This window comes from Coenobita brevimanus, chromosome 64, assembly GCF_032717465.1.
Source record: "Coenobita brevimanus isolate Jiangsu-jjx chromosome 64, ASM3271746v2, whole genome shotgun sequence".
Taxonomy (NCBI): Eukaryota; Metazoa; Arthropoda; class Malacostraca; order Decapoda; family Coenobitidae; genus Coenobita; species Coenobita brevimanus.
In genome coordinates this window covers 9705310-9717809 of record NC_137017.1, presented here as the reverse complement: position 1 = coordinate 9717809, position 12500 = coordinate 9705310, and the positions used below count along the sequence as shown (strand labels likewise).

The 12500-nt window shown below is 42.1% G+C and overlaps 1 protein-coding gene across 1 annotated transcript in view; it reads right to left on the bottom strand.

The window, feature by feature from the left end:
• Positions 1-12500, bottom strand: part of LOC145404592 (uncharacterized) — a 28157-nt gene that overhangs the window by 929 nt on the left and 14728 nt on the right. The window contains exons 4-6 of the mRNA XM_080276111.1: positions 12017-12099; positions 832-1074; positions 1-519 (exon numbers count right to left, since the gene is read on the bottom strand). The exon at positions 1-519 is cut by the window's left edge and continues 929 nt beyond it. Coding sequence (XP_080132237.1) covers positions 349-519; positions 832-1074; positions 12017-12099 — 497 coding nt within the window. The 3' untranslated portion in view covers positions 1-348. The remainder of the gene's footprint in view (positions 520-831; positions 1075-12016; positions 12100-12500) is intronic.

Below are 12500 nucleotides of genomic sequence, written 5' to 3'. Positions count from 1 at the left end.
CAAGAAATTTTTACCTGTATTTATTCTTCTTTCTATTAGACGATGTTGTTCGGCTCAGGAGTGGCCTCTCGTCGTCTAAGGGATAAAAATGACTACAATTTCACATTCTCTAAGAACATGTAGGCTCAGAACTCAGATCAGACTTTTCTCAATTTTCACATAACTTTTGGAGTTGCACTTTTTTTTTTTTAATTCATGCAAAATCTTCAGTATCACACAGCACTTCCGAGACGTTCATCACCATTATTCTTAGTGTCTGCTACTGGAAGATCTGTGTCTGGGAGGTCAAAATATTTACCCATTTTCACACATATTTTTCAATTTCCACAACTTGTTTTTAGAGTGTTATCACCATGTTCTCAGAGTCTGCTGGTTGAATGTCTGCGTCTGCTGGTACGCGGCGGTCTGCGCTGTGTAAGGGCACTGGTAGGCTGGGGGGGAATACTGGGGTGGTGTGTAGGCTGGGGGGTAGGTGGGTGGATAGCCGGCAGGGCAGGGCTTACCGTCACGTACTAGCACCTGGAAAGAATGGAGAGGCTGTGTGGTAGGTTATTGGGTAGCTTATGACTGTTAGCATTGGTACCACAAATGTTACCTTTACCGTAACATCAGCATCATTATTTTGACCATCACAATCGTCGTAATCATCCTAGCCCTGACTCTCTTGTTCAGACTGGCTGAGGAGATGTAGAGCAAAAGCTGTTTGATACTTTTAGGGAGATGTCACACACGTCCCACTACCTCCTATCGACTATACTATCCTCCATCTTCCCTAGCTTTCCTTCATCACTCTGTGCTTCTTCCCCTTTTCCTCATCTCCCTTCAACTCACCGGCACAGCCACTCTACGTGGGGATGCCACTGATGACATTGACGCAGCTGCAGCTGCAGCTGCAGCGGTGCTCATCTCCAGGTTCTTGTCCTGTCTCTGCCGCTTACACTTGTACCGCCGATTCTGAAACCAAATCTTGACTTGCGTGGACGTGAGCTTCAAAAGACCGGCCAAGTGCTCTCGCTCGGGGGCGGACAAATAACGCTGCTGCTTGAACCGTCGTTCTAACTCGTACACTTGGGCCTGGTAACGGAAAAAAAAATATTATGAGCTGCTATAGTTTTATTTTATTTCGCTACCTTATTCATTTGTTGCTCTGTATTCCTAAACCTGGAACGAAAACGTCAAAAAGAGAGTGAGGGAAAAAAAAATCAGTGAACGAATTGCTAATGCCTGGATATTCCCAGCACTCTGAGACTCATAGAGGTTAGTGTATTTTGAGTGTTAATAATTGTTTCTTTTGGCTGTTTCTACTCGTAAGTTCCACTGGACCGTGGCCTTGACTTGTACTACTGAGCTTCGAGAGAGAAGTTTCAGTTTTATCTGACGGTTTCATAATTTTTGTTGTTCTGAGGTGGAAGAGACATTCATTTTTTCGGATTGAAAGAATATTAATGTGATTATTATGAAAATTTGTGGGAAGTTCTATTGACCTAAGGATGAAGTGAATGGCAGCTATATAATAAGGAAAAGAGCTGCTCTTAGTTAATAGGAGAGTGTGGGGTGCTTAAGGTCGAATTATATATATATATATATATATATATATATATATATATATATATATATATATATATATATATATATATATATATATACACGGTGATGTTCGTAGAGTTCACAGTGTTCACGTTCATTTAGGAAATACCGTAACCACTGTACGAATATGCTTACTGTAGGTGGAGGTATGAGAACTGGTGACTGCCTTTTAGTCTCTCTCTTTCTCTCTCTCTCCCTCTCTCTCTCTCTCGTGAATGTTTTGAGCATTTTGTAATTAAAGAACAAGTCTTTCTTTTAATGCAAAGGCGGAATCACTCAGTAAGGTTGATGAGGGCCAAAATCGAGACTGGAGATGCAGTGGTAGAAAAGTACAAAGTTGGTTATGGATGGATGAGGGTGGATGGGGAATGGTGAGGCAGGCTGAGCATGAGTAAGGCAAGGGTGAGGCAAGAGAGGCAGAGGTAAGACAGGAGGGGCAGAGGTGAGACAGGGGTGAGGCAGAGGTGAGGCAGGGGTGAGGCAGGAGAGGTGCAGCCACTTAAGAGAGGCAGGCGGCGGTCCTTGAGGTGGTGGAGCATCATAATAAACTTTATCCCTACCACCCACCCCATTCCCCCCCTTCCCCATACCCTCCTTACCCCATCTACCCCTCCTTTTGCCCCCCCATCACTCCCCTCACCCCCTCACAATACCCTCTGTGTCATAATTCACCCACACTCACCTATACCAACACTTATACCTATACCCACACATGAACCCACACCTACACCCATATCTACACCTATACCCACACCTACACCCATATCTACACCTATACCCACACCTACACCCATATCTACACCTATACCCACACCTACACCCATATCTACACCTATACCCACACCTACGCCCATACCTACACCTATACCCACACCTACACCCATATCTACACCTACTGTATACTCTCACCTAAACACACACACACACACACACACACACACACACACACACACACACACACACACATTCTAACCTTCACCTTCACCTTAGTCCTTATCCACATCCACATCCACATACACGCCTGCACCATACAATACCCACATCATTACCATACGCGCATCCATATCGTACCCACATTCAGTATCTATGCTCACACGCACGTTCATATACAAACCCACACCACATCCACATCATACCCACGTCCACACCACACTCATACTCACACTCTTATTTATCCACACTTTAACCCAAAGCCACACTTACAGTTATATTCACACTCACGCTCCTATCCACATTCATGCACACATCCACTGCCTTTTTTACCCACGCCCACATCCACACCGTATCCCCACCCATATCCACACCCACACTTACACCTAGACTTAAACACATCCACATCCAAATCCACACCCACATCTCGTACACTTACACTCACAGTCATATCCACATTCATGTACACGCCCACTCTCGTACCTACATCCACATCCACATCCACATCCATATTCATATCCCCACCCATACCCATACCCACACTTGCATCTAGACTCAGACACACATCCACACCCACATCCACGCGTACAAATACTCATATCCTACACCCAGACTCACATCCACATCCAAACTCTTATTCTTCGTCCTTTCCCACGCCTACATCCCAGCCATACTTCCATTCTCACCTCATTTCATCTACAGGCTTTCTTCCTTACTCACACTTTATCTTTTTTCACATACTCTATTTTTCTTGTCTATTGCTCACATGTCTATCCACAGCCGCACCCACACCCACACCCAACACTCTGATTCCTCACTCATATTTTCATTATTATATACTTTATTATGCTCAGCCTTACACTCTTTTCTTTCTTTGGGTCGTACTTTGTGGCTTTGGGAGATTTCGTAACGCTTCTCCCTTGGCGATTTTTTCTACACAAAACACCTCAGTATCCTCTTGTAGGTTCTTAAGGGAAACTTTGTTGGTATCAAAGCGATGCACAGTGGCAGAATGTTACTGTTATATAATGAACAGATCTTGAATTGTTTTTTTTTCTTTCGAGGGAACAATCGTAAGGGCTTCTGGCCTTTGGTTCTTTCTTCCATGCATAAAAAAAAAAAATCACTAACGTACAGGTGCTACAAGGGCTCCTATACAGGCCTAAATCTCATTCATTTCCACCAACTCATTCATACCCACACTCCTCCGCTCCACTAAATAATTGGCATATTTATGAACTTAAGTCTTAACACTTAATGTTATTTAGTAAGTGTTAAGAAAATGTTGAGTATAAAACCCACTGAGATCGAGGACGTCTTTTTCATTCTATTCCTGCCATCTCTTCGTTATTTTATTTAGCATAGGATACACGTTTTGAAGTGGAAGTGTTAGATATAGCATTAATAATCGTAATCCCCTTCAGTATGAGTAATTGACATTTCATACATAGAGCCGTAGGTTAGGCCTCACGTAGTGGTATATTGATGGTTTCCTCCTATCCTGTAAAATTCCTTAGTCTGGCTTTATTCTCCTGGGTTTGGTGCATTTTCTTCTTCGTCTCGTGGGTGTAAGTGGTGGGTAAGGTGAGGCTGCATCTTTCCCAGACTTTTTTTGTCACTAGTACAGTAGCATCGTGTACCTTGCAGCTTCATTCATAGTACCTTCTTGATGTATGCCGTAACACCTTTTGACGTACTACTTGTCCTTGTAACTCCTTGGAATCTCTCTCTCTCTCTCTCTCTCTTTGTTGCCATTCTCCTTCCTAGTTTTCTCGTCTTTTTTTGTCTGTCTATTTTTCTTCTTTATCTCCTAAGCTCTAACAGTACCCGAATAATTTAGAGTTAAATAAAGGTGGATTTTAAGCCCGAGAGTGAAATAATTTTGAATTACGTGGTATGAAAAATCGTCTGCGTACGCATGACGATTTGCCCGGGGTAGGGGGAGAGGAGGGAAAGGGGGAGTGTTGCCTAATCTAATCAATTTATGGATTCGATTGATTTAATTATTCTTTTTGATAATGCGTATGTACATTTGGGAGTATTAACTTGCTCGTAGGTTTTAAATGTTATTAATATTCTAAGGGCAATTTAGATCGTTGTTATTTATTTATTTATTTATTTTGTCATGGAACGCGTGACAATAATACTGTGAACAAACACAGTGGCACACGACACACCATCTCTCAGTTACCCCGGAGTCTTAGTGGTGTGTGTATACTGCGGCGCCAACGGGGAATCAAGTGCGTTTTAGGTGTGCGTTTGAGGTGAAAAGATTTGGAGGATGAAGCTGAACACTGAAGAGAGATAAAAATGACAGCTTTTCAGAACTTTCAGTGTATAGATTTATACAAGCAATTCTTGTCCAAACGGACGCGGCGATTCTACGTATATAATAACAAACTCGCGATCTCAAGGTAAGTAATTTTGGTACATCTGTAACACAGAGTTAACCGTTTGTGGCTGCAGGAAATGATTATATATATATATATATATATATATATATATATATATATATATATATATATATATATATATATATATATATATATATATGGGGGTATTTAAAGTCCCCTGCGGCAATGTTTACTGACCGCATTGTTTACCAACCATTGGTCCGAGTGGGAGCATTAGTGCATCCCGTGTCAAAGCTATGAGAAACTTACTGATTCAACCAAATCAAACCTAATCCAACCTGACCTAACTTTCATTTGACTGCCAGCTTAAAAAAAAAAAAAAAATGCGCGTTAGGAAGGTTAAATATGGCCAGCTGCTCGTAGACGTCGAAACCTAACCTACCCACAAGCCAAACCTTTCTTTCTTTTGACAGCCAGCTTTCAACTCGAAGAAATGTGTGTTAGGAAGGCTAAATATGGCCAGCTGCTCTTAGACATCGGCGGAATGTTTACATATTCCAAATCCTCATTTATAGCTTTCAGATGTAAGTTTATAAATAGGCCCAGTAGCAGTAGCAATTCAGGAAACATTACAAGTAATGTGTGAAAAACTCACTGCAATAGAAAGTATGGAAAGACAACTCTCATCTGGTAAAGAATGAATGTTTCTTCTGCTAGACTTTGTTATCACAGATTTCTTATGTATATTAATAGCGTTCGCCTTTCCCTAATTCCTCATAAACTGTAAGGACACACACACACACACACACACACACACACACACACACACTACAGGAGAGAAGGAAAAGGGGAGACATGATTATGCTGTATAAATGCATCTCAGGGAAAGAGACTATAGACATAAATGAATATACCGTATATATATAATCAGTGGGGAAGCATCAGCAAGAGGACATTGCAAAAAACTACATAAAAAGAGAGGCGATAAAGACGTGGGGAAATTCAGTTTCCCAAATAGGGCAGATGATCAGTGGAATGCACTACCGAATGAAAAAGTGCCAAAACAATTAATAAATTGAAGGATGTGTATGATAAAAATGATTTAATACACGGGACAGTACGAGCTTGACTCATTCTTGTAAAGATACAGTTAGGTAAGAACAATTAGGAAGAACACACACACACACACACACACACACACACACACACACAAGCGCGACGCAAACCATGGTATTTTCTTCCTTAACGATTGATAATATAATCTACATAGTACATTTTATTTCTCTCTCGTATGAGATTTCTGCCCTCGTAATGTCGAGTATTTTAGGTGTAGCAAAGCTGGCAAAATAAAATCAATTCTTTACCAAACGGGCGCGACCTTTCCATATTTTCTATTGAAATGAGTCTCATATATTATTTTTCTTGCATTATCGAAAAACCTTGAGAGTAAAAGTGAACGTAGAGACCGTTCAATCTCGAAAGTACAGTAAGTGTATAAGTAAGGTTTATCCCGCTTGTTTCCATGACGTTTTTATTATTATTATTATTATTATTATTATTATTATTGCTGCCTTAGACCAATTTATTAAGCTCTGGAGAGAATTTTCGATCTTGGAAGGGTGAGATGCAGCCTTCACCCGTTTAGTAAGAGATTGTTTCCAGAGCCGAGTAAAATCATTTGGCACTAACAAGAATACACAAAGCAAAACATGTCGCTGGACGGAAGTGGATAGGAAGTGCTTCGGTGTTCCTATTCCAGAGAGGACGCGACTCATTGTTTGGGAGAAGTATTTATAAAGCCTCCTGACCAAGTTTACGATGATATTTCCAGTGTTGTTTACTAATGTCTAGAATCTCTCTCTCTCTCTCTCTCTCTCTCTCTCTCTAGATTAGTTATGATGTATGTCGTAGCTGTATGAGTGGAGAAAAAGTGGAATTGTCCAGTCTTTATATAGGACTTATGCCAAGGGCTGTTTATCAATAGGTCCAGTGTCGATAGCGTTTGTTGGGAAATGTTTGGTGGGGTGTCAAGAGGTGTGCCCGAGGTAGAGTGAGGTGCGGAGTGAGGTGTGGAGGGGGTGAAGTGGAGAGCGAGTGATGGCTTAAGTGTTCAAGTGAGCTATGGGTGCAGGTGTTATGTAGGAAAATACAGTATATGGACACGAGGATGATGATCAGTGCAATAGGCAGGTTGACTCGTATTAGCATCCCTTGGTGAAGTGTGTGTGTGTGTGTGTGTGTGTGTGTGTGTGTGTGTGTTAGTCTGTGAAGCTTATACTATAGGAGTAACATTAGGAGGTATATAATGCAGAAGCTAGAATTTCACTTTGCTTAGTAAGATCGTCTCTTGTAAGGCTGAAATGATATATCTAAGGAGTCCATTGCAGAGAAAAGATTATTCCAAATACTTTTTAACCTTCTCAAGTTCATGGATTTCCCTCAATCAAGTAGTTTTCTTTTAGCCTCAGTGTAAACTTAAATACGGCTTTTACATCTCAGGCTGGGTACTCGAATGATCTCTGAGTTTTGTTTTGATTTTCCTATTTTTTGGATCCTGCCTACCCCACCAATTACTATACTGTATATAGTTTGAAATAGGTTGATGATAATGATTATAAATGGCCTTTTTTTTTTCTTTACAGGTCTCTTCAAATAACGTTCTGCTAGCACCAGTTAAAGGGACCAGTCATATTCAGTCCGAAGCGTGGTGGTGAGTACACATGAGGGTGGGTTGGGATGTAGTCACGATTACCGTCGGTCGATGCTTACCGGTACCTTCATAGTGCCGGTGGAAGATATTACATGAATAATTTTCGTGTGATGGCAATATGAAGCAATATTAAGAGTACGAGAATGAAGGATATAACTGGAGACGGGGGAAGAGAAAAAAATGTGGAAGTCAGGACAGAATGCTGGTAAGGGATTGTCGACGAACTTTTGATTGTTTCTGTTCAGTCAACCAACGAAGTATCGAGACTTGTACTTTGCCTTACATATTAATGCGAAAGATATAGTTCAGTGAAATACTCTACTTTATGTCATATATCAATAATCGTTCATGTTCACAATTGCTCAACTCTGGTACGTACTGTCGTTCCATCTTGCTATGACCCGCTGTCTTTTAATGGCATCTGAAAATTTACATATAATAATTTTTGTACTCTTTTGTTCAGTTTTATTTGGAAGGGACAGTTTTTTGTTCGTTTTGCATAAGAATACACGTAAAGAGTGAGCAAAAAAAAAAAAAAAATGGAAAGTTTAAATATAATTTTAGCCTGTTATTTAGTGCTCGAAGATATATAAATTAGCACGATATAGTCTTTTACTTCCAGGTAGTCTGAGGTATCAGATTAGTAAATCCAACTGTGTATGAGAAATTCCTGCATTTTCATATATATCAAAGCCGCGTTTTTGTCGTCCAAGCTGAGGGATTGGATTCGAAGCCATCTTCGGTAAAACCAAGCTGCGCTGTTTTTGTCGGCCAAAGTGATACGAAGCCGGCCCAAGCGTTTGTCATCAAAACCAAGACCGTCTTCGTATCCCACCCAAGCGTGGTCGGGAGCAGTCTTGGTGTAGCTTGGGGAGAGTGAGATTGGCCAGCAAGGACACATAAATGATAAATATAATGAAATTAGCATTATGTACAGTCACTCATAAAAGAAAAGACCCCCCCCCTGCGTTAGAGGCAATATACCTCGGGGTATTCAGTGTTGGTAACAATGTATTTGACGTCAGCCATATATGGAGGGATGAGGAGGGGTGTTTGAGAGGAGGGCGGAGTTAATCTACACGAAACACTGCTTCAATCCACATTTCGAGTCAAACATACATTATATCTGACTTGTTATCAAGGCATATGTATGTAACCCATCACATTTGAAAAAGTTTATCATTAGCTGAATAAAATCGTCAGCCGGGGGCAGGAATAAGATGCAATTGAAACCCCCGGCCTCAAGGGTTAAATGAATGGGCTCGACACATTTAGAATGAACTTTGAATGAACTTCCCCCAAACGCAGCTTCACACCGCCACACCTGACGTCATTTACAGTGTTACCAGGACCGATATCATATTGGTTGAAAGGTGTCTTGACCGGGGGGGTCGTTTCTTTTATGAGTGACTGTACATAAAATTAGGGTGCAGGTGGCTAATATTAACGACATATAGAGCCAGTTCAGCACAAATAACGGCTACATGTAAGTTGCATATTCGTCAGAAGATCGTCTTCGGCGAACCCCTCTGTTTACTTTGCGATTGGCACGTAATTTTTCGGTTCTACGTATCCTGGACTGTTTTTGCGGACAAAAACCAAGCGCCCCAAGACGCGCTTCGAATCCCAAGCTCCAGCTTGGACGACAAAAACACGCCTCAAGCTCTAGAGGCGTCATGCTGTCCTTTTCGTTGGGAGGGGGAGAAGAGCGAATATATGGCTATGCGTACACAAACTCTTCCATATACACAATCATTTATATATACTGTGTTTTACACACACACACACACACACACACACACACACACACACACACACACACACACACACACACACAAAAGGCAATGGTCTCTTTTTCCTGTGTGTTAATGCTCGTGGTGGCGTGTGTTTACAGAGAGCGATAAAATAGCTAATGTAATGTCCCGGTTACGTGGTGGTGGGAGAGGCTGCTTGAGGGGGTGGGGAGGATGTATTCGGAAAGATTATAGAAACAAGACGTTCCTATACTTATTTTTTTTTCATTGATTGTGGCTACGTGTGTGTGTGTGTGTGTGTGTGTGTGTGTGTGTGTGGAAAAACTGTAGAAGCCAGACAGATAGAAAGATAAATAGGTAGATATACCGGTATATATTTAGACCAAGCAAGCTATTTTAAACTAAGAGGTGTTCTCATGGAAGATGATTTATTAGTGTAGTATTTGGTAATGTGAACAGTCTACAGCTCTATCACTAATTTACGTTTCTGTTAAGAAACCTGCAGAATGAAAGGCCATTTGATTCCAAGACTGTTTTTCAAGTCAATTAAGTGAAAGTATTAATTAGGCAGTTTAGACGCAAGCGTAAGATCACTGCCATTAACAGAAATATTTCTGTAAATTAACTATACACCATTAACGTGCAGGATATAAACTTCTTTGTCTGCATAAGTTGTTGTTGTTATTGAGCAACCCCGGTCTGTCAGGCCGAGCAGACCCATCAACCGCAGGCAAGCAACCGCCCCTGCAGGGCCGTCCCGTGCAGTGAGCCGATGTTCCTTAGCGGTGTAGCCTACTTCCTTGTCACAGTGAGGCGCGGGGAAGACTGTGGAGGCTTTGGTTCCGAATGAACGCCGTATTTGCGTCTCTCCACCTACTTAACAGGGATACCATAGTAGACTTCACATCACACCTTTATGTGGTTATATAGTTACCACCCAGCGTTGCAAATGGTTTCCTGGGTTACGGGAACCCATTAGGCTCTTTACTCACGTGTAGAATCATCTGGTAGAAAGAAGAGTACAGTAATAAAAAAAAGTTACAAGAAGGATAGGAGAAATAGGAGGAGAGGAGGGCAGATACAGAAAAAGATTGATAAAGGTGAAGGAAGAAGTAGGCTGTGCTACATCAGTTGAGTGGATGATGGTCGCCACCACCTACCACCTTCTGCATAAAAAGAAGGCGGGGTCAAGAGGAGTGGAAGTGCATTAGTACCTTCAACGCGTTACTGCAATACCCAAAGTTCAGTTTAGCCTTCGGTCCGGCCAGACTGTTAGGTGCAATCCCCACTTCCCATCCCCCTTGTTCCTGTGCATCTAATAGTACCGTACAGTATAGTTGGAAACCTAAATGTTACATGAAAATCTGAGGATCGTGTTTCTTTATTGGTCGCGTTGAAGGAAAAATTGATATATGATAAAAAGCTGGTTATCTGTTTTAATGACCCGCTCAGTCGATAGGCTTAGCCTAAATTTCCTTTCTTCTTTCTGGATGTGAACCCTACTGTTACGAGTCGTAGATTGCGGGAAAATTTCGATATTTTTCCAGTTAGTATCGCACGTACGTTTTTGTGGTTTACCCTTTTCTTCTCCTAAAATTCCGTTTTTCGCTATCTCCTCCTGCTGTTTCCTTCTTCCGTCGGATTTGGTGATAAGCCCCACACCTTGAATATGAGTCACTTTCCTAATCATTATCTATAATCGCTTGTCTGACTCTGCGTCCTGTAAGGAACAGGTCCGGCAAAGGATCTACAATCCTAGACAAAAACACCCCTCCTGCCTCCACCCCTCACTCTATACCCATTTATGTCTGTCCATTTTTTGTTCGATTATCTACTACTGTACTCTCTCTCTCTCTCTCTCTCTCTCTCTCAAGGTGACTGCACCCGTATATGCAGGCCGGAAAATACAGGGCATCGCTTATCTTAGCGTGTAAACAGAGGGGGACCAGGCAAGGTTTCCCAGGGTAAGGCGGAGAGAGAGAGAGAGAGAGAGAGAGAGAGAGAGAGAGAGAGAGAGAGAGAGAGAGTTAGAGAGCGTTGTATATGGGTCCTCAGATAACCCTGTATAATACACGTCACAACACCCACCCTGCCCCTGGGAAAGACGCTTGGGGGTGGGCTGGGGTGGGGTTGGGGGTTGATGAATTTTGGGGGTGGGTGTGGGAAGGGAGGTGGTGGCCGAGTAGGTTGGGTTGCATGAGGCTGTGAGGTCGAATCCCGTGTGTAGTAGTGAAGAAGATGGTTATGATGATGATGATAATGGTGATGGGGGTTGTGGTAGTGATGATGGTGGTGGTTGTAGTGATGATAGTGGTGGTGATAGTAGTGATGGTGACTACGATGATGATGACGATAATGGTGATGGTAATGGTAATGACGATGATGGTTATGGTAATGATGGTGGTGGTGACGGAAATGTTGATGATTTACCTGGAAAAATGAGGAAGAAAAAAAGTACTTGACAGAAGAAGGAGAGGAAGAAGAAGAAGAGGAGGAGGAGGAGGAGGAGGAGGAAGAAGAAGAAGAAGAAACACCTGAGGGAAAAAGGAGGAGGAGGAGGAGGAAAGGAAGATAATAAGGAAAAGGAGAAAAATCAGCGTCAGCAATAGAAACAAAACCACCTCGGAAGAAAATTTACCTGATACACCTTGAAAAAGAGGAGTGAAGCTACAATTACCTACCTGTGAGAAGAGTACTCGTGGTTTCCTCTTGGTCTTAGGCTTGGGACCATCACCTTTGCCTTTGTCGCTGCCAGGACTGCTCTCTGTGGCGGGAAGGAAAATAAAAAAAATTAATGTGATTCAGAATTTTTGCCTCAGTTTTTGAGTTAGATTTTGTTTGTGTTGGGGGATTGGGAGATTTTAATGTGTGTGTGTGTGTGTGTGTGTGTGTGTGTGTGTGTGTGTGTGTGTTTGTGTTTCTCTCTCTCTCTCTCTCTCTCTCCCCCTTCCTGTTTCCCTTCACCTGTCTCTCCTTCCCCCCTTTTCTTCCCCTCCCCTACATTTACATCTCTTTCCCCTTTTTCTTCCTCTTCCCTTCATTTACCTCTCCTTTCCCTTCTTCTCTGCTATTCTCCTCCCTAGTCTCTTTCCTTTTCCTCCTTCCCTTCCTCTCACGACTTTCTCCCTCCCTTTCTTTCCCCTCAACCCTCATCTCCCTATTCCC